General features: G+C 56.5%; 1 protein-coding gene across 4 annotated transcripts in view; it reads right to left on the bottom strand.

Annotated features, from left to right (window-relative positions):
- SPNS2 (SPNS lysolipid transporter 2, sphingosine-1-phosphate) overlaps positions 1-27,410 on the bottom strand; it is an 89,076-nt gene that overhangs the window by 32,146 nt on the left and 29,520 nt on the right. The window contains exons 8-11 of one of the 4 annotated variants that reach the window (XM_082370562.1): positions 20,346-20,411; positions 14,192-14,290; positions 13,920-14,091; positions 10,187-13,003 (exon numbers count right to left, since the gene is read on the bottom strand). In XM_082370562.1, the coding sequence (XP_082226688.1) occupies positions 12,915-13,003; positions 13,920-14,091; positions 14,192-14,290; positions 20,346-20,411 (426 nt within the window). In that variant the 3' untranslated portion in view covers positions 10,187-12,914. The other 3 variants (XM_082370563.1, XM_082370560.1, XM_082370561.1) reach the window with 3 other exon arrangements.

Raw genomic sequence — 27,410 nt, 5'->3', positions numbered from 1 at the left:
GGGAGCTGACATTTGTGAAGCTCTCCTAGGAGCCTGGCTTAAGAGACATTCTCATTTATGCCACACACCCCGGGAGGTGGAGGGGAGGAAATGATCACCCAGAAGGCTCAGGAGACATCCCCAAGGTCACACGGCTGGGAAGTTGAAGAGCCTGGATGTGAACTCTGGCATCAAAGACTCTAGACCTTCACTGTCCACTGCGGTGGCCCCGAGCCACTGTGGCTGTTGGACACCTGAATAGCAACTAGTCCAAACTGACGTGTGCTGTAAATGTAAAACACACTGAGTTTCGAAACTCAGTATGAAAAGTAGGCGAACTATCCTATGAGTAGCTTTTATATTGATTACATGTTGAATTATGTTGGATATATTGAGTGGAATAAAATACATTATTAATTCACTTCACCTACTCTTTTTACTTTTTTAATGTGGCTACTAGAAAATTTTAAATTATAGCCGTGGCTTGCATTATATCCCTTTTGGACAGAGCTGGTCTATACCATGAAAACAGAAATGCACAGGACAGATTTAAAGGAAGAGAGTGGGAACTCACCCCATTTTTTGATGGGGGAGGCAGGGCCAGATGGTGAGGTTCTCAGGGATCAGGTGGGTGCAAATATCAAAGATGAATGAGCAGTGGAGTGTCTGCCTCCCCTCCTCTGTCCCAGCCGGACAGCCAGCAACAGGTGGACTGGGGCCAGGGATGACCATTCCCCTGCGGCCCCCCCAATCTCCCAAGATACATCAAGCCATAGTAGTTGCCATAGAGACAATAAATCTTCCTGAAAACTGAACTTGGCAGCAAGGGGGTGGTGGTAGGAGAATCTACCATAAAGAGAGAGGGAGGGAGCCAGGTTTATCCGGAGAGGAAATCTGTGTATGCTGTGTGTTGGGGGCAGGGTGGTACATGGGCTCCCACCCTGGAGGGACAGGGAGGGATGCACAGCTCAGGCGGTGTTTGCACAGAGCTTTCCGGGCCTTCCTCCCTACTGCCCCACCCCCCCTTACCAATTCACCAGAAATTTCCTATCTTGTTCTCCCATTCTGACTCAGGGACGCAAGTGGGGGTGGAGGCAGATAAGCACCAGCCCTCCCTGATCCCACCGTCGCACCTCAGCCCCTAGCAGAGTCAGTTTCCCTAAGAATATCAGAGGGGGTGGTCTGGGGCATGAAAAAACAAATTGGAAAGTGTTACAGCGCTAGAAGCAGGCCATTTATTGCCCAGCTGAGAGGGTGGGAAACAGGCAGATCGAACACCAGCTTTGTCGTGCACTCTCCGGGCCATCTTGGACAAGGGCCTCGGTTTGCCCATCTATGGACAGAAGTCGATGTTGCACTAACTACAGGCCCCCCGTGTTCTCTGACTTCTCCCCACTTTAGGGTGGCACCTAAGCTCCCAGGTCCCAGGCAGCATGGCACATGTGTGTGCCATGGGGCTGGTGCACAGGGGCTGGTGCACTTGGGCGGTGCTGGGTACTCCTGCTCACCAGGCCAAAGTAAGAGCCCCTTGAGCTCGACCCGGAAACTGGTGCCACTGGTACCCACTTCCAACTCCCCGCAGGGAGGGTCAGAGAGATAAAGGGTTTTGAAAGTGGGAGTGGGGGAAGGCGGAAGCCTCTGCTCTCCCATCAGAGTTCCTCCTTCCACTTGACACAAAAGGCCATTCAACAGAGTGGGAGACTTGAGTCCTAGGGAAGGGGACCCAGGTGGCATATGTTTTATGGTTTAAGCCAGGGCTTGCCTCTCTCCATGGGTACAAAGTTCTCTTTCGAGTCTGTCCAAGATTCCCCCCTCTATCTTTTTTCTTTTTTTTCTAGTTCCAGATTTTACTAAGCTGTGGTTAGGCCAGCATGCCAGGACGTCAGGTATCCAGTCACTGCTCTCCCATGGCAGAGAGCCCCCACGTGCTAGCCTGGCCAAAGTCTCTTTCTCTCAAGGCTGCACCCTTCCCACCCATGGGCAGCTCAATTTAGGGAAAACCCCTGTTCACAGGCACCCCCCCCCCCGCCCCCCGCCCCAGAACTGTGGGAGGGGAGCGAGGAGACTGGAATCCCAGAACGCCCTTCCATCCCCAAAGGGCCTGAGGACCAACCACCTCACAAACGGGGAAACAGACCTAAACATAGGCTAAGACCGGCCCAAGGTCACACACCAAGCACAAGAGGGGAAAATCCGGGGCTAGAACTCAGTTGTTCTATCTACCTCTATCCCCTCCCCAAGGCTGATTCCCGGAGATGCTCACAGAGGATGAGGCAGCCCCAGTGGCCCGCGCCCTACCGCAGGCCCCAAGCGACACAGAACAGGGGGAGGCATCTTCGGGCCTCTAGCCAGGGCCAGCTGCAAACCGCATCCTGGGTCCCCAGGCGCCGCGGACCCGCCCCGCCCCTCCCTCCGCTCCCCGCAGCCCCAAGCCTTTGTCAGCCACGCGCTCACACGCTCACACACACATCCGCGCCGCCCGCGAGCACACACTTGGTTTCCCCTGGCACACACCCGCAAGGGGCGCGCGCACTCGCCGCACGCACGCAGGGGAGTGGAGACGGCGGAGGAAGGAAGGAACTGACCGGCTACGGACCGACAAACAGCCTGGGCTGGGGGAAGGGGAGGAGAGGCCCGGGAACCTGAGGCTGGGGCGGATGGGGGCGCGGAGGCCAGAACGCAGAGAGACGCAAAGGAGACTCTCTCGCAGAAGAGGACAACGGATGGGACGTCAAGGGCTGGCGAGGACGCGCGGGCTACTCCAGGGGTGGGGACTCCCCCCTACCCCTGGCCCGGGGGTGCGGGGGCCGGTCCCTGCATTGGACCCGTAGATCTCAGGGCATCACTTGCCCAGTTGTGCCTGAACGGAGGGCCCTTAGGGACCCCACGAAAGGCTTGGATATAGGGGGCCTGGGACCGAAGGCTCCCCGAGGTACCTCGAGGCAGAGGGTCCTGGTTCTTGGGCTGGGTGGGGCACTCGCTCACCTGCTACGGTGTACCTGTCCAGGTAGTTGAGCACGTTGCCCAAGCTGAGGATGGCAGCGGCTGCCCCCCGCCCGCGGCCCAAGCTGGCTGGTTTGGGCTGCTGAGCGCCGAGGCCCTTGGCAGCGGCTGCGCAGCTGGGGGTGCTGGGGGTGCTGGGGGGTGCGGAAGGGGCCCGTCTCACGCTGCCCGACAGCGTCTGCACCTCATCGTCGGCGGTCGCCACTCCAGCGGCGCCCGCTGCCCGCGCCCCGCAGCAACCGCCACCGCCGGCCCCTCGCTGCGCCCCCCGGCGCCGGCGCCGCCGCTCCGCGTCCGCCTCCTCCTCCTCCGCGCCGCCCGCCGCCGCCGAGGCGCATTCCAGGCACATCATGCCGGCCGGGGTCGGGGCGGCGGGGGGCGCGGGGGGCGCGGGGCCCAGCTTGGGCCCACTCAGTGCGTGTGTGCGCCGAGGAGCTGCCGCTGCACCATCCCGGCCGGGCCCCGTCGGCTCCTGCGCTCCGACCCCGGCTGCGGCGCTGCCACCGTTTCAGCCCGGTGCGCCGCGGTCGCCGCCGCTGCTGCTCTGACAGCTGCGGCCCGGCCCCGCCCACCAGGCCCGCGCCCAATCAGCCCGGGGCTCGGGCCACAGCCCCGCCCCGCACGTGCTGCCCCCGGGGGGGCGGAGGGGGAGGGCCGGGCCGCAGAGCCCCTCCCGCCCGACGGGGGCGCAGTCACTCTGGAGCCGCGCGGCCGCCGAGGCTGACGAGGACCCGGAGGGGGTTTGTGGGGAGCTACGGAGCTAAGAGTAGCGTCCGGGAAGCAGGACTTCCCAGCACCCACTCAGTGCCCTCCCTCCCCCCCGCTCCCTACCGCGGCGGAGACTCTGGGAGAGAGCTGAGGGCTAGAGCTCAGGGCATACGGACATCCTGGAGAGAGGGTCTCAGATGGTTAAGTCAGGGGCGCGGGTAGGAGGGCCCGTGGCCGCTCCAGCAGCTACTCACCCGCCATGATTTAATCAGTTCAGGGAGGGCTGCGTAAGAACCAAGAAGCGTGACGGGTGGGGGGTTGGCCCAGGACCCAGGCCTCCACCAGTCACAGAAGGCTATGTCGCCCACCTCTCCAGGGAAGCTCAGATCCAGCCCCCTGCCTCCTGCTGGGCCCATTCCTGTGTGCACACCGAGACCCTACCCCTGCCCCTCAGAAAGGCAGCCCCTGGCAGAGAGAGCCAGGGCTCCAACCGGCCCCCTCCCCCACCCCCGAAACAGGGCATTGAAAGGGGGCCTTCTCTCCTGAGGGCACGGCAACGGGCAACCGCAAGCATCACACTTCAGCAGCGCACGACAAAGCCCTGAATGGGAGACAGGAGGCTGGGTCCTAGCCCAGTTCTGCCCTGGTGTGTGGCATGACCCTAGACAAGACCCCTAACTTTCTCTGGGTCTCAGTTTCTCCCTCTGGGGGTAGATAGGAGGATAGGATTTAAAGGGTCTGGAAGTCCCCCAGGTCCTCCCTTGGGGGAGCGGGGAGCCCTGTCTCCTGTGCAGAGTGGTCAGGTAGTTTCTGTATTCAGGGCCACAATCTCCACTCTCACCCATCTCAGAGGGGCTGTGGTTTTGGTAAGCTCCCTCCCCCATTCATTTGTTTGCAGCTTTGAAATGAAAATCCTGTACAGAGTGCTGAGGACATAATGTTAGAACCAGACAGAGCCTGGGAAACCAGAATTATTCACACACAGGTTCCAGGGCCCATAAATGACCCTACCATGGACATGCAGCCAGTTGGCAGCAGGGCTGGTGCTGACCCAGGTTGGTGCAATACCTTCGGCCTGGGCTGGGAGCTCAGTTCCCACTGCAGGCTGTTCCAGATCCCACATCCACGGGCAGGTGCATCTCGTGAAGGTGTCGGCCACAGTGAGTCATGGCATAGCCAACGGGTGACACAGCACAAGGCACCCCTCCCCACTCCCGCCCCACTGTCTCTTGTGAGCAGAGTTAATCCCCAAGCTGGTGTTTCTTGGCGCCTTCGAGGTGTATTTTAAATTCTGCAAAGTGACTAAAAATATGCTTCGTCGTGTTGGGTATGAATGACTGTGACGGGAGGGTTAGGAAAACAGATTTCATTCTGAAAGTTGCCTTGCTGCCTCTTTCCAGCTTGCTGAGCGCAGGCCTGCAAAGCTGGATGAGGGAAGTTCCACGGGGTGGCCCAGGATGGCAGGTGATTAAACAGGGAAGGACAGACCTAGGAGCTCCATGGGGTTCGGACTGAGCCCTGGCACTGACTTTCATAACTGTGTGATGGTGCCAGCTACAGGACAGTGCCCAGCAGGGGGATGTGGCCAGCTAGGGGACCGTCCAGCAGTGAAGAAGGCAGAACCGTGGCTCTAAGCCCAACACCATGGTCCCCTTCCCACTCCCCATAATTCCTCATCCTTTCAGCCACAGCCCTGCCCAGGGAGCAGTTTTAGGCCTTAGCCAGAAAGGGGAGCATTCCCTTTCCATGGCACTGCCTTTCCACCACTGAGTAGGCTCCGGAGCAGGGGAAAATTGGCAGAGTTTTGAGCCTTTCAAATTTGGGGGCCCTCTAAGCTGCCACCAAGCAAGCCAGCCATTCCCAGTCTGTGGGTTTTTCTGGGATTTAAACTCAAAGGCACTCTCTAGAGTGGGTCCTTAGGTGGGATAAGGGGCCACCAAAGGCACGGTGATGGGGAGGTCAATAAGCCCTTTGGGGCTGTATGGCCCTGGGCAAGTCACTGTGGCCTACTGAGAGCCTCTGGGACCATCAGCTATAGAACTTGTAGGGTTCTTATCTTCATCTCACAGATAAAGAGACCCAGGGAAGAGAAGTAATCTACCTAAGGTCACTAGTAAATGATGAGGCTTGCACTAAACCCAGGTGTGTCTACCCCCTAATCCAGTGTTTCCTCTACTGCCCCATAGCGACGCTCTTAGCTTCTCCAGGACAGAGCTTCCTCATCAGCGTAATGGGAGGCTGAACTCAATGATGGCCAAAGGGCCTTCTGATATTCATTCATTAGGTCTAGACCATAATTTCAAAACAAATGGGGCACATTTCACTAGTGGCCAGTGTCCCAAGGGCAAGTATATTTGGGAAATGGTGGGATAAACACAGAGAATTAGGTTTCCTAACTGAGGAACTTTTCAGAGTCTTTAATCTGAGAGTGTACACTGGGAGTCTCCCATGGGGAAGTATAGGCTGCCATGTCCCCATGTGTACTAGACCACAGAACATCTCGTAAGATGACTACAGCTTTGCAGAACACACTCTGAGAAACACTGGCTCCCCCACGGCTGCAACCTGGGAGCTCAGTCCACCTCCCCTCTGCCCACCTCCCTACACAGGAGTGTCTCCAGGGCTCAGCCTCAGTCTCCTCCCTGCTCACACGGCACACTCTCCCTTGGCAGCCTCTCACCCATGCTTGGGCTTTCAACAATTATCCACCTCCCTAGGACACCCCAACCTCCATCTCTAGATGTGGCCTCATCTCCAAGCACTAGGTCCATATGCAGTTTCCTGCACACTCCCCCCTAGATATCCCCCAGCACCTTAAACTCAGCACATCCAAGACTGAACTCATCATCTTTCCCCTAAACCTGCTCCCACCCAGTATCATTTATCTCTTGACAAATAGCAGCAGCATCCACATTGTCACTGAGCTGGAAACCTGGGAGCCACTTGGGACTCCTTCTTCTCCCTCAACTCCCACCTCTAGAGCCTGTCCATTTTTTCTCTTTAATATCTCCCAGTGTCCCAGTTGCTCATGGACTTAGCTCAAACCTCTCCATGTCTCACTTGGACCCTTTTTTTTAATTTTTTTTTTTTTTTTTTTTTTTTATTTATGGCTGTGTTGGGTCTTCGTTTCTGTGCGAGGGCTTTCTCTAGTTGTGGCAAGTGGGGACCACTCTTCATCGCGGTGCGCAGGCCTCTCACTATCGCGGCCTCTCTTGTTGCGGAGCACGGGCTCCAGACGCGCAGGCTCAGTGATTGTGGCTCACGGGCCTAGCTGCTCTGCGGCATGTGGGATCTTCCCAGACCAGGGCTCGAACCCGTGTCCCCTGCTTTGGCAGGCAGATTCTCAACCACTGTGCCACCAGGGAAGCCCTCACTTGGACCCTTTTAAAGATCAACACCACCTGTTCCAACATTCCCCTCCGGTCTTTTTCTTTTCTCTTTTTTTCAGCCACATGTGAAATCTTAGTTCCCCGACCAGGGATCGAACCCACAGCCCCTGCAGTGGAAGCGCGGAGTCTTAACCACTGGACTGCCAGGGAAGTCCCCCCTCTGGCCTTTTCTTCATATTTCTTGCCAGTAATTTTCTAAATCACACATAGAACCCTACCACTACCTTGCACAAAACTTCTCCATGGCTCTCCACTGCCTACAGGATTAAAAATATCTTAAGTTCCTAACTACGAAACAGAAACAGACTCACAGACATAGAGAACAGACTTGTGGTTGCCAAGGGGGAGGGGGAGGGGGTGAGGGAGGGATGGATTGGGAGTTTGGGATTAGCAGATGCAAACTATTATATATAGATTGGATAAACAACAAGGTCCTACTGTATAGCACAGGGAACTATATTCAATATCCTGTAATAAACCTTAATGGAAAAGAAAATGAAAAAGAATATATATATGTATAACTGAAACACTCTGCTGTACAGCAGAAATTAACATGACATTGGAAGTCAACTATACTTCAATAAAATAAATTTTTAAAAAATATCTAAGTTCCTTAACATGATCTCCGATAACTCTTCATGACCCATGCCAATCTCCAGCCTCAGATCCTACTGCCCATCTCTCAAAATTACACTCGTCTACACTGAAAATTGATCTCCCTGAACTCGCTCATAGTTATGATACTTCCTGGAGCCCAGAGGAGTGGCAGGAATTGGGGGCAATTGTCTCTAGTCCCCGCTCTCCCCTCAACACAAAAGCCCTTGTCCTACTAACACAACGATGGTTCAGGACCACGGAGAGCGTCACCTGGCCAACCCCCTCCCCTGGCTTTTTAGCCCTGCTCTGCCTATGCTGTCTACCTAGGTCACTCCTCCCATTAGTCCTTCAGAAATCCAGCACAGCCATGACTTCCTCCAGGAAGCCCTCCCTGACCTGCTTGTTTAAATTGTCATTTCCTCCCCTAGGTTACTTGAGTAACCTGTGTATCCCTCCTCCATCACACCAAACTCACTGTGCTGATTATGTTTGTACATGAGTCCGCCACTCCCCTCCACCAGCCCAACAACAGATCGTGAGCCTTAAGGGCCCATACACTGTCTGATTCACTTCCGCTGTCCAGGACAGAGGAGATGCTCAGAGAATGTTTGTGATTGAATGAGTAAATGACATTTAGCAGGTGCTCAGTAAGTGTGTGCTGATTTGCATCATGTATCTGTTGCTCTGCGTGACTCAGAAACCAGCCAGATTCCTCTCCGGGCCCTTCTGGTAAAGGCATTTTCTCCCGGATTGACTCCACCCTCCATTAGCTTCCCTGTGCCATTTCCCTCCACCCTTTGAATACGTTCTCCACAGGTCACCACCCACGGGTAGGGAAAGGACACCTCCTCTCTGCTCCTGCTGTTGCCAAGCTGGGGACTTCTTGGAGCCCCTCCATCCCCCAGCCTGGGCCTGCCTCACGAGTTTTGCTCAGAACGCTTCGTCTCTGCCTCTCTCTCCTGCTCAGAACAGATGGCTCTGAGTCCCCACTAACACAGAAGTTCCTGTTCTGTCTTTTGAACATTCTTAACACTTTCTGAATTATAGATGCTCCAATCTCCTTTGATCATGGACTCAGGCTATCAGAAGTGAAGAATCCCTTGAAGGACACTGAGTCCAGCCTCTTCCCTGTCCCATGAGAGGCTGCATCTGAGAGAAGGCCAGTGGCCTGCCCAGGATCACTGTAATGGACACAGTCGTTGGTTTTTGTGGGTTTTTTTTTTTTTTTTTTCGGTCTTTTTTTCTTTCATTGATGTTTTATTTTGATGCTCAATGTCCATTTCCCTTCCTAAGTGCACCCTGGTTTCCTGAGCTATAAATCAAGGCATGGGCATAGGCTCCAACTGGACTCTCTCATCCAGGGCTTTAAATCTTGAGCAGGGTGGAAAAAGAATAGGGAGAAAATGTCCCAATAAGATGGCCCAGGAGCCCTGGCTCCTGAATCTCCAAACTTCCCATAGATTCTGTGAGCTCCTGAGGTCTTCAACAAATCCCTTTTTTGCTTAAGATATCAGTCAGTTTCTGTTGCACGCCACCCTACAACCTTAACTGATGTGGTCACACAGAAGGAGTACGTGCAGTCCCATACCTCCCTGTGTCAGATAAGGCTTGGCTCCAGCAACCTCTGGTTGCCTCCTGCAGCTGCATTAAACCAGAAAGCTCACAGGCCCACCCAGGCATGGAGGAAAGATAGACTCTTCAGGGAATGAAACAGACTGATGTCTGGTGTTGCAGGGGGACAAGCCAGGATTGGGGTGACCATCTCAAGGCACGTGTTTAACCCTCCAAGCCTGAGGTCAGGGGGGAAGAAGAGTTTTCTCATCCAGACCCTATAAACGCCTCCTCACATGCTCACACACCAACACAGAAATGAGCACACACAGGCACACGCACACTGACCAAGCACACCTGCATACCTCGATGGCACCTGGGAGCTGGAATGCAGCGTGTGTCCAGGAAGAGCAATTAACACATGATGTGAGCAGATCAGGTCTGAGGGCCTCGTCCTGCTCAGCAGTGTGTTCCCTCATCAACATTCCCAACAAGTGAGTCCAGAGTATCAGGGATTGGGAACACCCAGCAAGTGCCCTGTTGGCCAGAAAGGTGTGTTCTATTGACCACTCCTCGTGCCTAGCCTGAGTGGCTGGGCTCTCAGAGACCTGTACCTGTGACCTCAGCACAGTGAGGTCTGAGTGACCAGCCCCAGAGAGGCAAGGGGTGGGAGCTGAGTACAGCTGGGGTTGGGTTGCTTGCAGAACAGATACTGGTCTCTTCCTCCCAGAGTCTACCAGCGCCCCCCCTGCTCCTGCCCCACCTCAAAACACTTTGGATGATAACATAGTATAAACTCCTGGTGAGGCATTTTGTCTAGCTCAGTCCCAGAAAGCACCACCCTGCCCTGCCTGGCAACCCAAACCCCAGAAAGCACTTGAGTCAGAAAGAACTACCCTGATGATAGGATTCAAGCCCCAGCTCCTCAGCTGGCATCTGAGCCCTCTGGTCCCAGCCAGTCTCTCCTGCTTCCTCTCTCTCCCCCAAAACACACATACCCCCTCCTTTCTGACCACACCACACCTCTCCGTGATTCATCACATATCTTCTGCCTCACCCCCTGTACCTTTGCCTGTTCTATCCACCAGGGATTCCCTTCCCCACACCTTCTCTGGCTATTTACCAGCTCCTAGGCCGACTCCTCAAAACTTCTGAGGGATGTAACCCCTTCTTCTGCCCATAGGTGTGCCTCACTTGGCCCAGCCAAATGTTTCCCTGTTCCTTCTGGGGCTGTGAGGTCCAAGGGCAGGGTTGGAGTCACTGCCCAACACCAAGATGGGCACCCACTAGTACCAACACATGTTTCTGGAACTGGCATAAATGAGGTTTCTGATCTTTCGCCCCAGCCTGAGGACTCTGAGGTGGGAGAGGTGGGGGTAGCTGATGACTCTTGGGAAGCCCTTGCCCATCTCCTGGGAGCTGAATCTCACAGGGGTCCTCCCCAGGATTGTAGGGAAGAAGATCCTGGAGCTGGGCTTCTGTGGACCTAGACCCAGCCCGTGAGAAATCACACGAGGTCTAGGTTAGAAAAATCACATGCAACACACCTCTTAAATATAGCTGGGGAGTCTGCAGCTCAGAGAGGACAGGAAGTGGCCCGGGTCACATAGCCAGTGAATCCCGCACAGACTGACTGCCTCCTTCTCAGAAGAAACCAAGTATGATACTGTGATTTCTAATAAGAAATATATATTTGGTCTTCATCCTGTTTCTGGCACAGAGCTCCTAAAACCCTTGGAGTTTCCTAGGTGATGAGAGCCCTGAAAGTGTCTTTCCTTTGTTAAGGAGGTGACTCTTGGGACTCACCTAAGGATAGGCTGCTTGCCAGAGAACCAGCCTTGTGATTAGGTTGGAACTTTCAGTTCCACCACCCCCGCCAACTACCTCCAGGGATGGGAGAGAGGCTGGAGATTGAGATCAAACGCCAGTGACGATGATTTAATCGATCATGCCTAAGTAATGAAGCCTCCGTAAAATCTAAAAGGACTGGGTCCGGAGAGCTTCCGGGTTGGTGAACACGTGGACATCTGGGGAGAGTGGTGCCTGGAGACAGCATGGAAGCTCCACGCCCTTTCCCCATCCCCTGTCCTATGCATCTCTTCCATCTGGCTATTTCTGAGCTATACTTTATAATAAACTGGCAATACAGTGAGTAAATGGGTTTCCTAAGTTCTCTAGCACATTAATGGAACCCAAGGAAGGGGTTGTGAGAACCTTGGATTTACAACTGGTCACAGCCTGGACTTGTGATTGGCATCTGAAGCGTGGCACAGGGGTGGCAGGGACAGTCTTGTAGGACTGTACCCTTACCCTGCGGAATCTGATGCTATCTCTGGGTAGACAGTCTCAGAGTCGAGTTGAATTGTAGGACCCCCAGCGGGAGTCAGAGAATCGCCTGGTGGTGTGGGGACGGCGCCCCTCCCCCGCACCACACTGTAACTGGGTGCAGAACCCTTACCATGCATCCTCATGAATCCTTTCTCTCCTAACCTCGGGGCCGGCCGTTTCAGGAGCGCCAAGCATCAGATCGTGGGTGCAGGGGGAGGTCACCCTGGTGACGGCTGCTCCTGAGCGGGGGCTGAGACTTGGGGGTGAGGGTGGCAGGTGCAGACTGAATGGGAGCTTCCAGCTCCTGGAGCCTGTCCCACCCAGCATAAGGGGCAGGGGGGACACCACAGGGGGCAGGGGTGGAGCAAGCAAGGGTCGGGGGTGAGTGTGACTCTGGGTCACTGCTCTGCCCACAGCTGCTGGGAGGCAGGCCCAGCCTGGCACACCGAAGGCGGCGATCAGCAAGTGAACGGTGATTGCCTGGCTGGGCACCAGGGCAGGGGAGACCTGCTTAGGCTCATGGCGGAAAGAACATGCCTCCCCACTGCTGCCCGCCTGGAAGCTGTTGATCTCCTGCGGGGCCCCCTGCGCCCAGCTGCTCCGAACCCAGGGGCAAGTATGAGTCCCAGCGAGCCGGCCCTCCCCGTGGGGGCGGAGGCCGGGATGCAGAGCAGGGCCCTCAGGCACAGCCATGCCAGCCCCCAGCGTGGGTCTGTGCAGGCCTGGGCACTCCTCTGAGTGCCTGCTTGGTTCCTGCAGCCACACTCCCACACCAGCACCGGAGTAGAAACCTCTCTTCAAGACTACTGATTCAGCCCCCACTTTAGTTCAGAGGGCGAACGCACGCGGAGGGCTGCCCTGTGCCCTCCTGACCCTGCAGACTGGGGAACCTGGGTCAGAGCAGGCGGTCCAGGGTGGGGACGCCCAGAGACCCAGGCTGAGGAGCCCTGCATCCTTGGCCCAGACCGCCCACCTCCTCGTCTCCTGCTTCTAATCCCAGCAGAGACACCTTGAGGCTATAAATAACAAGATTGTCTAAAGGCCTATATCCACGGGCTTTGTACTGGCCACACTTTAATCGGGCCCGCTGGCAGCCCGGCTGAGGACCCCGGGCTGGCGTGGCCTCGTGCTGGGTGCAGGCACGGGCTCAGGCCTCCCACCGAGGGTGCTGACAGCTCAATTCCCAGCCCAGCCACAGGCGCTGCCAGCTCTCTAGCTGGGAGCGAAGAAGTGGCAGGTGCAGCTTGGCCAGGGTCCCGGAGCCGCAGTCAAAGGTGGGCAGAGGCACTGATACAGTGGAGGCCGCCCAGAAGGGTGCGAGCAGGGTGGGTGGGGCCTCCTCGCTGCAGGGCAGGGGCCTCAGGGGTCCTCTGGGGAGGCACCTGTGCTAGGAAGCAGCCGTTCGCTCTCCACGGCCTTGCTGTTCACGTCCTGGCTGTCGGGGATCCCTGTGGGAAGAAATCGCTCAGCCAGCCCCAGAGGCAGCAGAGGTGTTTGGGGACGAGGCCTGGGCACAGTCTGTCACGAAATCCTCTAGCTTCCGTTTTCACAATAAATTCCAGATCCGACCCGTTCTCCCCGCCCTCAACGCCACCACCATGGTCCCAGCCCCGCCGCCCTCCCCTGACGGCTGCAGGGCCTCCTATGGCCTCTCTGCTTCAACACTAACCCCCTACAGTCTGTTCTCAACACAGCAGCACCAGGGTGGTGCTTTTAGGATGTAAATCAGACACCTTGGGGCTTGGGCACTGGAAACCAGAAAGCGGCTCCCACCTCACTCTGTGTAAGGCCTCAGTCCCTACAAAGGCCCCCAAAGCCCCCATGCTCTGGTCCCATTACTGTCACCCTCGTCCCAACCACTGGCCCCCTTGCTCCTGCTCCAGCCACACTGGCCTCCTTGCCAGTCCTCAAACACATCAGGTCCATTCCTACCTCGGGGCCTTTGCACTAGCTTTTCCCCCTGCCAGGAGCACCTTCCCCCAGATAGCTGCATGACTCAGTCCCCGCACAGTGTGGACCTCTCTGACCACCTTTTTCAAAAACTGCACCCTGCCCCGACCTGTTCCTCTCTCCCCACCTTCCTGCTTTATGTCTCTCCGTAGCACGTATCACCTTGAACATACTCTATCTTTTACTTCTTGTTTGTTTCTTGTTTGTTTCGCTTCATGGGGGCTCGGACTTGGTGTTCACGCCCCAGCATCTGCAGCCTTGCCTGGCACATAGCAGGGACGTAATAACTACGGGTGAATGAATGAATGAATGAACAAATAAATAAACTAGCCAGGGGCTCAGCGGGTGGGTGGTGATCCTTGCTCCTATAGGGTCAGCCCTGAGCCTGGCATGGGTGCAAGGCGGCAGGGGTACCTGTGCCCGGCTGCCGGGCCTGGGCCTGGTCTCTCTCCAGGTGCAGTGCAGTCAGCAGGAAGCAGCCGCCACCCAGGGCGATAACGAAGGCGCAGCACAGGAAGCTCTGCTGAAGGCTGAGGAAGCGCTGCAGGTAGGAGTCGGGACGCCCGGCCCGCAGGGCGCTGGAGATCTGCAGAGGAGACAGGCTGGGTCTGTCGGGCCCACCAGACCAGCCTCCAGGCCTTCAGGTGCACTTCCTCCCTGGAGGCCCGCCATCCACCCAGCCTTACAAGTCCAGTGAGGTAGGGGCTGCTGGCATCTCCCAGGATGTGGCCCACTGTGATCTGAAGCGCCTCTGCTGTCCCCCGGCACCTGGGTACCACCACGGACTGCAAAACACAGAAGCACCAAGGGAGCTCCCCAAGCAAGGGCAAGGAGTAGGTGTCCCCTCACGCCCTCTTCTGTCCCCCGGCTGCCAAGGACCAGCCTGGCGGGATGACAGGCTGGCCAAGAGAGTGGGATGGCAGGGGGTCGACGACCCCAATGCCTGAAGCCCCATCACTGAGGCATCAGGTCGCTTGGAGGCTCAGGAAGGCTCCCTGGTCCCCTGGGATGGAGCTGCCAGGCCCCTGATGAAGGCCACCCCTCTTGAGGGTTTGCTGTTAAATCAGGGCGACCAGGCATGGCTGTGACAACAGTGATGGGGCAGGTGTGTCCCAGCTCAGGGGCCCAGAAGGCAGTAGTGTGGGCTGTGGGGTGAAGAGCGGGTGCACAGCTAGGCACCTGCACGTGTGGGCACCTGGGCGGGGTGGTGTGGAGGGCTCAGCCCCCATCTCAAGAAGCCCCTCTGGGCAGAGAACAAAGGCAGCCTTGCTGAAAAGGCCCACTTGGGAGGTTAAGAATATGAATTCCGGAGTCAGATTGTCTGGGTTCCAATCCCACACCCCCCACTCACTAGCCGTGTGACTTTGGGCAAGTCACTTCACCCTTCTGTGCCTCAGCCTCCTCATCCCCATATGGGGATAATAATAGTACCTACATAAAGGGTTACTTTCATTATCGTTCCTCATCTGATACCTGGAGGACATCAGGCTGAAATAACGCCCTATGATTCTAAGGGGCAGAAAGCTTCCACGCATTTGAACATGCTGTGCCCTCTGCTTGGCAAGCCTTCCCCTCTCTGGTCCAGCTGGAGCATCCCCATTCGTCCTTCAGGACTGACCTTTGGGTCACCTCCCCTGTGAAGCCTTCCCAGAGTTCAGGTGCCTGCGCTGAGCTCCCCCAGCTCATGTGCACCCCTAACTGAAGGCACATCCCCCTCAGCTGGAAGGGTTCATGGTCCTCCTCCCCTTACCCTTACATTGTCCAGCAGCAAAGCTCCTGCCTAAGTTCTCTTGGGGTCCCTGGGGTTCAGCAAGGCACCAGGCACAGAGGGGACTAGCTCAAAGTTTGCCAACTAAATAAGTCAAGTAGAACCATCTTGGAGACTGGTCTCAGGAGAGGCCCTGCCAGAACCCAGGGCTGCAGCAAGGGAGGGGAGGGAGGCAGGAGGTTCAAGCAGAAGCCACACGGTCCCACAGTCCCAACAGGGCAGCCACAGGGAAACTTCCCACCCCAGAGCCTTAGCCCCAAGGCCTAGTTGTCCATAATCTGGGCCCATCAGAGAATAATAACAATGATAATAATTATTATTATAATAATTATTAACATTTATTAAATGCTTCTTGTATGCATTTTCTATATCTCATATACATATATATATTTTATATATCCACTCAACCAACCCATGAGGGAGATACGATTACTATCCACATATTACAGATGACGAAACCCTCCACAGAGAGAGTGAGTAACTTGCCCAGGGTCACCCAGCCAGGAAATAGCAGGGCTGAGATTTGATGCCGGGCCTTCTTCTCCAGGGTCTGACCTTTGACCATCCTGCTGTTAGAAGCAAGGAGGAAACTTCCAGCAATATTTACGCATTTTTTATAGAACATTTGGAAAACAGTGAGAAGAACCAAGAGGACAAGCTCACCCCTAGCCCCGAAAACCGCTAACTGGCAGCGAGAGCAGGGAAGGGAACTCCAGACAGGGGACGGTGTGAGCCAAGGTGTGAAGGCCAGAGCCCGGGGACTGGAGAGAGAGGTTTGCGGGTGGGCAGGGCAGAGCAGCGAGAGTCACTCTTGAGGGTGACCGGCTGGTCCCGGAGTCACCGGCGCTGAGCCACTCTGTACAGGTGGTGAGAGAGGCCAGGCCTCCCACCCATCACCTGGACCTGCCAACAAGCCTGAGAAGGAACTGACCACAGCTTTGCACCTTCCCCAAGTGCTTCCTTCTCACCCCATAATTATGTGATTACTCACCGGTGGTTCTGGGCAGAAGGGCAGGGCCTCCTCGAAGATGGACTCTGAGTGTCCAGAAAAGTCCATGCAGGGGCTGGTTGGACCCTCCCTTCCTCCCCTCCCAGGAACTCCAGCCTGCGGGACCTGGACCAGCCCCTGATGCCAGTGGTGGGAGAGGTAGGTCTCCCCCTGCCTGTTCTGGGTCCCCGGGGTCTCCATGTAGCCAGGGGCCAAGGCTGGGCCCCACCAGCAGCTGGAGAGCCCAGCAGGTAATTTTAGAAGTTTAGAGGCTTTTGGGTTCCCCAAACTCCAGGCTCACTCTATTCCGAGACAAAAACCCCTCTGTTTTTGACTCGCCCTTCTTAGAAGAGCTGTTGCCTTTATACCCAGGGGCATAACCAGCGCCAGTCAAGGGCGTGCATCAGGGAGTGCGGAAAGTCGGTCACCGGTTCCTGCACCAGTCACCAGGTGCAGACTCCTTGGCGGCCTGCCTCACGTTCCCCACTCAGCCCTCCCACCCAGACACCCCTGGGAGGGTGAGACAGACAAGTGAGCAGACAGCTACCTAGGGGCAGCAGGCAGGGCAGGGAAGCACGGAGACCGGACAGAGGGAGAACAGGAGGGTGAGGACCCCGCAGGGGGAGGGCGTGGCGATGTGCTGAGGAGGTGGGAGGTGAGCCTGGTGGCGGATTTCCAGCACCCTGGAGGACAGACCTGGAGCGAGTCCCCCCTTCTACCCTACTACCCACGGCTGGCGGTGGGTAAGCTGGAGCGGGGCCCAGACAGACAGCAGGCTGGGGAGGGAGCCAGAGACCCCATCAGTAGGTCTGGGGAAGCAGGGAGCTCATCTGGGGAGACACACTCTCCAGCCTTCCAGGAAGCAAGGCGCTCTGAGGCCCCGCCGGGCAGGGGGAGGTTGCCGGAGGTGGGTCTTGGCTGTGATAAGCCAAGGTCCTTTTTATTAACTGACCCACCAGGAGGTAGGGGCTTCCCAGCGTACAGAGAGTGAGCTCCCCGTCAGAGAGTAGGTGAACAAGGGGAGGGACTGCACTAGTCAGAATTTCGCAGAGGCTTCACGAGCTGGGGAGCTGGCCCCACTAGACCAGTGTTCTCCAGTGTGTTCTGAGGACAGCTCTACCAGGATCACGCAGGACATTCGAGAGCAATGTAGATCCCTCGACCCAACGTAGACCCAACTGAATCAGACTCTGAAGACAGAGGGCCTGGAAGCTGAATTCGTAACAAGCTCCCCCAAACCTGATTCTTATGCTCAGTGAAGTTTGAGAACCACTGAAGAGCCCCTGAGATCTCTTCCCCAGAGAGAATCTGGATTCTCCTCCTTGTGGATAAGCAGATCAAAGAGAGCCGTGTCCCTGAGGCAGGACTGACATGGGGCCCACGGAGCCCACAGCAACCCCTCAGGAACGTGCGTGATACGGGCTCAGCTCACTCTGCCCGCGTAGCCTGGGCGTTAACTGGTAGGTAGGTACCACCTTTCTACCTACTGCACACTTGAGCAAACCAAGGCCAGCCAGAGAGGCGCAGGGCTGGGAGTGGAAGCAGGGGGACGGTTCCAGAATCCTGGCTCCTGGGCTCTGCTGCCCTCTCACCTTCTGCGCTTCCGGAGCAAGGGCAGCCAGCAGGGACCTCCCTGCACTTCCTGCCCCTGCCTTGCTCCAGGCTGCTTCCTCCCCAGCCCCATCCCACCCCCTGCTGGCCTCTCTCCACCCATCTCCCCGCCGGCCCCCTGGAGCCTGCTCCTGCCTCACCTCTAGAAAAGCAACCCCAGCTACCTGTGACCTGCCAACTCTAGCTACCACCCCCTCTCTCCTCTCTCCCCTGCGCAGCTTCTTACGCTCCAGGTCACGTCACCTCCCACCCTTCCGCACCCTGCCCCCCCGCTGCCGTCTGTCTGCCCTCCACCCCACAGCTGGGAGCCCCCCACTGCCGGAGACCACTCCCCCCCGGAGCCTTCCCCCTCTCTCTGTCAGGGGACTGAGCTCCAAGAACCGCAGGGACTGGTCCAGCTCCGGCCACCAAAGTGTCACAAGGCTGTCCTCCACTGAGGGCCTTTGGGAAGGTGGGGAGGCAGGGGAAGGGGGGCTAGAAGCCTTCCTGGGATGACAGGCCCCACTAAGCTTTAGGGGCTGGAGGCCTCCAAGCCAGAGGAGGACCATGGGGGAGCACTCCGTAGGCTGGATCATGTCCAGCCCGGCCCCCTGCGCAGTGCCAGCCAGCTCGCCAGCAGACCCAGATGGCTCAGACTATGGCTGACTGGCCCCCTCACCCCTCCTCTCCTGCCCCCAGCCCACACAGAGCTCTACAAAGAGCCTGGCTCTGCCAGGTTAATCATCTGCAAACACAGACACGGTGGACGGGGGGTGGGGGACACACGGGCGCAGTCTTCACATATCTGCAGCGCTGCCATGTGGAGCAGGGAGCAGGCGGGGGGTGGGGACGTGGAGGAAGCTGCAGGGGGCAGGATTCAGAGGACAAGTGGGCAGCCCCACTCAAGACAACGTTCGCCTGGGACTTCCCTAGCGGTTCCACACTTCCAATGCAGGGGACACGGGTTCAATCCCTGATCGGAGAAGTAAGGTGCCACGTACTGCGCAGCTCGGCCAAAACAAAAAAAAAAAGGACATTTGCCAGCGCGATTCCATATACCGAGGGCTTTCCTTCAGGCTATCTTGCTTACCCCGCCAGGCTGGTTATGATTACCCCTTTTTATAGACAAGGAAACTGAGGCCCAAGGCCGTTCAGCAGGTCTATGGCTGAGTCTGGGATGGAGCCCAAGTCTCCTGCCTGGAGGGAGGAAAAGAGAAGACCCGCCAGCCCTGCAGCTGATACACCCACCCAGGAGTCAAAGACAGGACAGCCCTGTCTACATCCACTGAGCCTGTGCCAAGAAGAGGGCCAGAGCATCAGACAGACAGTGAGCCTCCCATCCATAGCAGTATTCAAGCAGGTTTTGTTGGCTAATTAAATGACTACACTTGCCCACAGCTCTTTCAGACTCAGATTCCAGGACGCCAGGATTTCTCTGGGAGATGGAAGATGAGAAAGTAGGAACCGCTGACTTGCTATCAGAATCCCAGCCAGCATTCTCTGTGCCAGGCACAGGGCAAAAGCTTTACATGGATAATCTCATTTCACCCTCACAATAATCCAGGAGGTATTTTCATCCCCATTTTCCACACAGGGAATCTGAGGTTCGGTGACACAAAGTGACTTGCCTAGGTCACACACAGCTAGTAGATGGCAGAAGCAGGGCTGAAACCCAGGTCTGTTTCCTGAATCCAGGTTCGTGCCCCTGCACTAGACCCCCCTTCAGGACAGTTCTCAGCCGACTGCAAGCTGCTCTGGTTCCCTCATGCCCACCCAGCCCTGGACTGCCAGGAGGCAGGAGGAGGGATCTTGGGGTGTCCCCAGGTCTGGGACCCTGTGTAATCCACAAGGGCACAGCCCTTCAGTGTTCAAAAAATTTCCCTGCACATCTCCTAGAAGGAGGCAGGGAGGCTGGACGGAGAGTGTGAGGCTCAGGGAGGGTCCTGCTAGATTCTGGACCTAGCAGTCATGGGGTCAGGATAGCATCAGCCCTCATTATAGCCTGAGCCGGCCCCTTGCCTTGCAGCCCATGATATGGGAGCTGGGGAGGCCTGGACCCACCTGGGCTCAGTGGCCCTGAAGTCCGGCATCCCTGTCTGCACACCCAGAGTGGAGGCCAAGGAGCCTGCTTGCTGAGAAGTGCAGTCAAGAAAGAGGGAGGGAGGCCTGGAGTCAAAAAGCCCGGGCCCCAGTCTTGGCTCAGTGCCTCTGCAGGCTGTGTGACCTTGGTTCAGGCACCTGCCCTCTCTGAGCCTCCATTTGCTCATCTACAAAATGGGAGTAATGGTCAAAGGATATGTCTGAGACTGTCAGGGAGGCCCCTGGTCCAAGGTGACTGTTCATTGACCTTGGTCCCCTACCCTATGGTCTCTGAAGCCCCTCCTGACCTCTAGGCCACTCCACAGCAGAAATCCAGCCCTGAGCAGGACAGACTCCAGCTGCCCCTGCTCAAGAGGCCCCAGGACCAGCCCTCCGTTCTGACTCCCACACCTACCAGCAAGATGTCAGCAACCACCGCCCAGTTGCAGGACAGGAGCAGCTCCCCGAGGGCCAGGAACACCTGTGAACAAAGGGTGGCAGGGATGAGGCTCCCTGGATCTCAGTCACCAGCCCCTCCCCACGCTGTTTCTTCCCACCTGTGGAGAAGGAAACTGAGGCTGCCCAGAGGAAGGACCCATCAAGACTTATTGGGGTGGGTGAGGTTTGCAACTGTTTTCCCAGTTGCAGTAGCCTCCAGAGTAGGTAGACATTCCCATCTGGGCAGACCGGCAGCCGTGACCCAGAGAGGAGTGCCAGGGCCCGGGCCTGGGAAGAGCACTCCCCCTGATGGACGGCCCCCAGGGTCTAGCCACTGAGGTCACCCAGGGAGGCAGCCAGGACTCCCAGGCCACGTTTAAAGGTGGAGAAACGGGCACTTCCCTGGTGGTCCAGTGGGTAAGACTCCGCGCTCCCAATGCAGGGGGCCCGGGTTCAATCCCTGGTCGGGGAACTAGATCCTGCAGGCATGCTGCAACGAAGAGTCCACATGCTGCGACTAACAAGTCCACATGCTGCAACTAAAGATCCCATGTGCCGCAACTAAGACCCGGCACATCCAAAATAAATAAATAAAATAAATAATAAATAAAATATTTTTTATAAATAAATAAATAAATAAATAAATAAAGGTGGAAACAGAGGAGAACGGCCCAGGGCTTGCCCAGCCTCCCCCTTGTTCCCCTAAGGCCAGTGTACACTAAGGAGGTGCCTACTGCATGCCAGCCAGACTGCCCAGTCCAGGCCTCCTGTCAACAGCCCCTCCCAGGCCTTCCCCTTCCCAGACCCCGAGAGCAGCACCGGGAGGTGAGCAAGGCTGAGACGGTAAACTGTGCCCGGGTCAGGGCCAGGGCTTGTCTGAGGTTGCCAGCTGGCCCAGGGCAAAGCCATCCTGAAACACGAGGCTTCCGGCCCCCGTCCAGCGCCCACCCCCACCCCGGGCACCTGTGGGGCTGGGATAACCTTGTGTGCCCACCCTCTGCCTCGCTATCTGGAGGCCGCTGTGTGCCTGTCTCTCCCAGCTCCCTGAACCCCCTACCTCGTGCCAAAGGATTAGGACAATCCTCATTCCACTCTCTCAAGAAGAGTTTAATGAAGCAGCAAGAAGGAGGGGAAAAGTCTCATTTGTCAGAGCTTCTAAGGGCTTATTGCTGGAGTGGAATTCGTCATTCCTGGAGTCACGGGGCTGTGCCTGGGGCAGCCCAGGCTCTGGATCCCAAAGGCCCACGAGCACCCAGGACAGAGGAACCAAAGGGCCACTGCCTGCACACTGACTGCGCGCCAGGCACGTCCACTTCTGTCACCCATCCAACTCTCAGCCGCCTCCTAAGACGCATATCATTACATCCACTCCACAAATGAGAAGACTCAGGCCCAGGGTCACACATCAAGCCACTTTCTGGTGAGCCCCTCTCCCCTGCGGCCAGGTGAGGGACAGAAAGCTGTTGGTGAGGTCGGGGGGAGACTCCGAGAGGCCCCAGCGACCACAGTGCTGGGCGAGGCCGGCACGAGGGAAGTCAGAGGAAAGCCCAGGATGGGGAGGGCTTCCAGGTGGAGGTGGCATTGAGCAGAGCCCCGAAGGATGGGCAGGATCAGCATGGGTCTAGAAGAGCCCCAAGGCCGTGCCAGGCAGAGAACCCTAGTAAGCAGGGGCGAGGAGGCTGGAAGGCGCCCACCAGGCTGGGCGGGCAGGAGTGTGGCCCAGGGCTGTGGAGGGAGGGACGGCAGGACCCACTGGGGAGGGGGAGCAGCGGGTGTCTTCTCCCAGTCTCACCAGCCCTTGGCCCTCCACAGACTGGGGAACGCTTGAGGGCCGGGCGGGCCTCCCTCTGGGCCCAGGGCTGGGCACCCACAGGGGTGGGAATCAGGAAGTGGCCAGCTGGCGAGTCTTAGGCGGGGCCCAGGCAGGCTGCAGACCCGCATTCCAGCCCCACAGGGTCTGCCAACCCAGCCTCCTGGGACCAACGTGAGGGCAGCTCACACCCATCCTTCCCTCGACTCCCACCTCCACCAGGACTGCCAGGCCACTGCCCTCCTCCCACTTCCAGCTCAAAGGCGTCCTACCCTCCATAGCCGGGGGGGCCAGCCACACGGTGCCTGCTCTCTGCGGGTGCTGCGGTCTCCCCGCTGCTGCCCCACACCCACGGGACATGCTGAAATACACCTTTTCCTTCCTCCAGCTGGAGCAGGGTGGATCCTGACCCCAAAATAGGGCCGATCGGAGGGAGGCTGCAGCCACAATGGGGCCTTTCAGGCTGAACAAGCTGCCTGAGGATGCCAGGTTTCCTGAGACACACCTGGAAACCCACCCCAAGCCACCAAATCCCCGCCTCCACGCGGAGGCTTGGAGGGGCGAAAGGCCCAGCTGGGGAGAGGCCACCTCCTAATCCCGTAATTACAGAGTCTCCCGAGGCGGCTGCCTGGACTCAAGGAGGGACACCCCATCAAAGAGGTGTGACCCCCCTGGAGGAACACCCCATCAAAGAGGTGTGACCCCCCTGGAGGGACACTCCATCAAAGAGGTGTGACCTGGCCATGTGGGGCCACCCTTGGAGGTCACCACCCTCTGCGCCTTGGTTTCCCCAGCGCTACAACGATGGGGTGGCCCAGCGCCCCGGCAGCCCCCTCCACCACCAACAGCCTTTGCTTTTAAAGCTGCGAGATAACTTCAGTGGGTCCCACAGGCTGCGTGCAAATCGGGTCTGAGAAGCCCGCGGCCTCCACAACTAATGCAGACTTGCGTTCCGCAATTAAAAAACGAAACAAACAAGAAGGGCCCTGGTCTGAAGTTAAGTCACATGAAGAATGTAGCCAGCAGACTGTTCAAAGTTCCTCCCACACGGGCCCCTCAGCCCCCCTGGACGCCCTCTTCTGCACGGCCACAGGCCCCTCGCACTGACCAGGTCCCCAAACCTGCTCTCTCCTCCTGGCCCCCACGTTACTGTCCTCGCCCAGGGTGCTTAAGGTAGCCAGGATACAGGCCTCACCCACAGACTGGCTGCCCGCAAGCTGCCCAAGCGGCCAGACACGGAACGGGGGAGGCGGGGGGCTCCTACATGCCGTGCTCGCCTTCGCACCCCTCCAGACACCGATTCCTGTCCCTTCTGCATCCTAAATGTCCCTCAGATCCGCCCCCTCCTCCCAGCCACTGCTGCTGGCCTGGTCCAGGCCTCCCCCCTCCCTCCGCCTCTCCAGTTTCCCAGGCCCCACCATCCCTCCTGACACCAGCCCCGGAGGGGACTTCCGAAAGGGAAATGGGAAATCTGCCCTTGTCCCCTTAGTGCCTGTTCATGGTTCCCTGCACCCTGACTCCGTCTCCCTGGGTGATAGGGCCTGGGAATGCCGCCTGAGAAGCGTGGAGCCCCTCAACCCCTGGCCTTTCCATTTCAGACTCAAGAGGATTTCCCCCTCGAGTTGGGGCGGTGATGATGCATATTTCTGGCTTTAGTCACCCCGGCCAGAGAGGCGTACACACACACACACACACACACACACACACACACACACACACACACACACACACTGACACACGCACATGCACTCACATAACACACAACCACACAAGCACGCACAGACACATGCATCCTCAAGACCTCACACACACACACACACACACACACACTGACACACGCACATGCACTCACATAACACACAACCACACACGCACGCACAGACACATGCATCCTCAAGACCTCACACACACACACACACACACACACACACACACACTGACACATGCACATGCACTCACATAACACACAACCACACAAGCACGCACAGACACGTGCATCCTCAAGACCTCACACACACACACACACACTGACACACGCACATGCACTCACATAACACACAACCACACAAGCACGCACAGACACATGCATCCTCAAGACCTCACACACACACACACACACACACACTGACAGACGCACATGCACTCACATAACACACAACCACACAAGCACGCACAGACACGTGCATCCTCAAGACCTCACACACACACACACACACACACACTGACAGACGCACATGCACTCACATAACACACAACCACACAAGCACGCACAGACACGTGCATCCTCAAGAACTCACACACACACACAAGAGCTCCAAGACCCATGCACACATACCTAGACCCATAACCTGGGACACACACGGAAAACTCACACACCACAAAGACACATACATAAGCAGGTAACAGGGATGACATTCTAAGTATTAAAATATGTGTGGCGAGAGTATCAACCAAACAGACGGCGGCTGACGACCCTGGTACAGAACTTGCTGGAAAACAGCCTAGCGTGTACATGTGCATGCTTGTGGTCTTATAATGTGGACAGCAAGTTGTGCACAATCACACGGGCACACACACACGTATACATGTACGCAAACATGCTCTTGCCTTTGCACTCATGTGCATACCTGCACTCGGACATGCACACACTCATACCTTCACACACATAGACACCCCTCCTCACGTACACCTGCACGCACAGGTGGGCATGGGCAGGGAGCAGGAGGGAAGCTGGAGCACCTGCCCCAGAGAAGGCTCAGCCCCTGTGGAGTGGAAGGGACAGTGTCTTCACTTTGGTCCATCTCAGTCTTCCAACTGGGCAGTAACTGTTCTCTGAACTGCAAAGAATGGATTCTAGGTGCCCCCAGGTAGGGAGAAAGCAAATGTCTCCCATGGGCTTGTGGAGACTCAGGCAAAGGTAAGGCCGATCCTCCCCTTGCACAGGTCAACTCTTCACCCAGTGTGATTGAGCCAGTCAGGATGCAGGTGCCTGGCACAGACTGGCCACCAGCAAGCTGCCGGGCCGGCTGGCATGCTTCTCCCCTGCGCCTGCCAACCTGTAATTGCAGGGACTGTCTTTAGGGCACAAGGGTACCGCCCAGCCCCCATGGGCCAGCAAGGGCCCAGCAGCCTGGTAGGCAGGCAGATGGGGACTGAGCCCCAGTCCTCCTGGAGAACCCAGCTGATACTGCAGGCTCTGCTGCCCATCCAAGAAGAGACACCTGCTAGATCCCGGCAGGGAAGTGGGGTCCTCAGAGGAAGGGTAGGTGGGCCTCTCTCAGCCCCTTGGAGGCAGCCTCTGGCAAGGCCCAGTTACTCCAGCCCAAGACACAAGAGCAAAAGGGCTGGGACTTCCCTGGTGGTCCAGTGGCTAAGACTCCTTGCTCCCAAAGCAGGGGGCCTGGGTTCGATCCCTGGTCAAGGAACTACATCCCACATGCTGCAACTAAGAGTTCGCGTGCCACAACTAAAGATCCCGCATGCAGCAACTAAGACCTGGCGCAGCCTAAATAAATAAATAAATAGGCTTGTCCAAAAAACCCGCAAGGGCCAAGTGGTAGGAGAGATTCCCCCAAGCTGGGGCACCTGCAAGGCCCAGCTGTCTGGGCCACCCAGGGGTGAGAGCAGATCCCATAGCCAGCCCTGGAATCCTTAGCTGACCCGGACCACAGCTACAATGGACACACATCCTGACTGCTCCCTGCCAACCATCACGCAAGGCTCCCTTGTGGGCACCAGGCTCGGCAAATACTGGGCCTCCATCTTTGGTCCTTGCTCAGGAATCGCCAAGGCTGAGAAGGGCAGCATCCCTTCCCGGATGTAAAGGCCTCAGTGACCGCCAAGCTGGCTCTGCTCTGTGTCATGGTGGCCACATTGCTCCTTGGGCCAGTAGGGAACTCAGAGCTACGATCTAGTTTGGGCTGGAAGGGGCCTTAAAGATCATCTGGGGCAACTCCTGTGTAAAAACGGAGGGCTGCAATTGCACCATAGACTTCCCTTCCCTCAAAAGTAAAAGATAGTGTCGGGGGTGGGGGGAAACGTTTTTCACCAAAGGAAAAAAAAAGCCTAATGAGGTAAGTATTAAATATTGGCAGCCAAGGCAAAAAAAACAGATAATTCTGGAGTAAAGTAGAGAATATAACCTTTCTCAGCTCCTCCCTCCCCACAGCTATCCTCCAAAACCCCAACATCTAGAGGGAAATAAACTGAGCAGGGGTCCTTTGTTTCCACTCTTAACTGAGAACCAGTGGGAAAAGCTGCTGGGGAGAAATGGGCAAAAGTGGAGAAAGTGAATAAATGACTCCAGTTACTGACTCCACGTAAGGCCTAAAAACAGTAATTTTTTACTGTTTTTTACTGGGCCATAAGGCCCAGTAATTAAGTACAATGAACCCTGTGATAGAGCATTTACCTAAATCCCAGAAGAGAGAGCAGAGCCCAGGTGTTCTAACAAAGCCCCTCCTGCCTTACCTGAGCCCTGCAATTCCCTCAGGCGACAGAATACCTAACACTCAACTCTCAAACTGCAGACCCTTTGGGGAAGAGAATAGTCACAAAGAAGGCAGGAAGAGAGTAGAAGAAAATAAAGAGTCACCCACACTATATCAAAGCAAATTCAGTATCAGAGCAGAGCTGCCCACACCCAGGCTAGAGAAAGCACTCAGTATGTGAACTATGCAAACATACCAAAAAAACACAAAAAAACAGAGAGAGAGAGAGAGAGAGGGAAGGAGGTAGGAAGAGAGGGAGGGAGGGAAGAGAGAGAAGAAAGAAAGAAGGAAGGAAGGGAGGGAGGGAGGGAGGAAAGAAAGAAAGAAAGAAGAAAGGAAGGAAGGAAGGAAGAGAAAGAAAGAAAGAAAGAAAGAAAGAAAGAAAGAAAGAAAGAAAGAAAGAAAGAAAGAAAAAGAAAGAAAGAGAAAGAAAGAAGGCGAAAGAAAGGAAGAGGGAGGGAGGGGGAGGGCGGAAGAGGGAGGGAGGAGGAAGAAGGGAGGGAGGGAGAAACAGAGGAAATGGAAAGGGGGAAAGGTGGAGAAGGAAGAAGAGAGAAAAGGAGGAAGGAAGACAAAAGAACCCAACCTAGAAGACAGATGATAGGAGAAGGAGCAGAAGGAAATACCTTATAATCGTTTCAAACTATATTGAATAGTAATTCAATAAAGAAAGAGCTCAAAAATGAAATGAACCCCCAATAGGATGAGATATAAAAGGATACTGCAGACTTAAGGGAATAAA

Source organism: Balaenoptera borealis (assembly GCF_965194805.1).
Source record: "Balaenoptera borealis genome assembly, chromosome: 20".
NCBI classification, from domain to species: Eukaryota; Metazoa; Chordata; class Mammalia; order Artiodactyla; family Balaenopteridae; genus Balaenoptera; species Balaenoptera borealis.
Note: the sequence above shows the minus strand (reverse complement) of the source record. Positions and strands in the feature narration are given on the sequence as shown.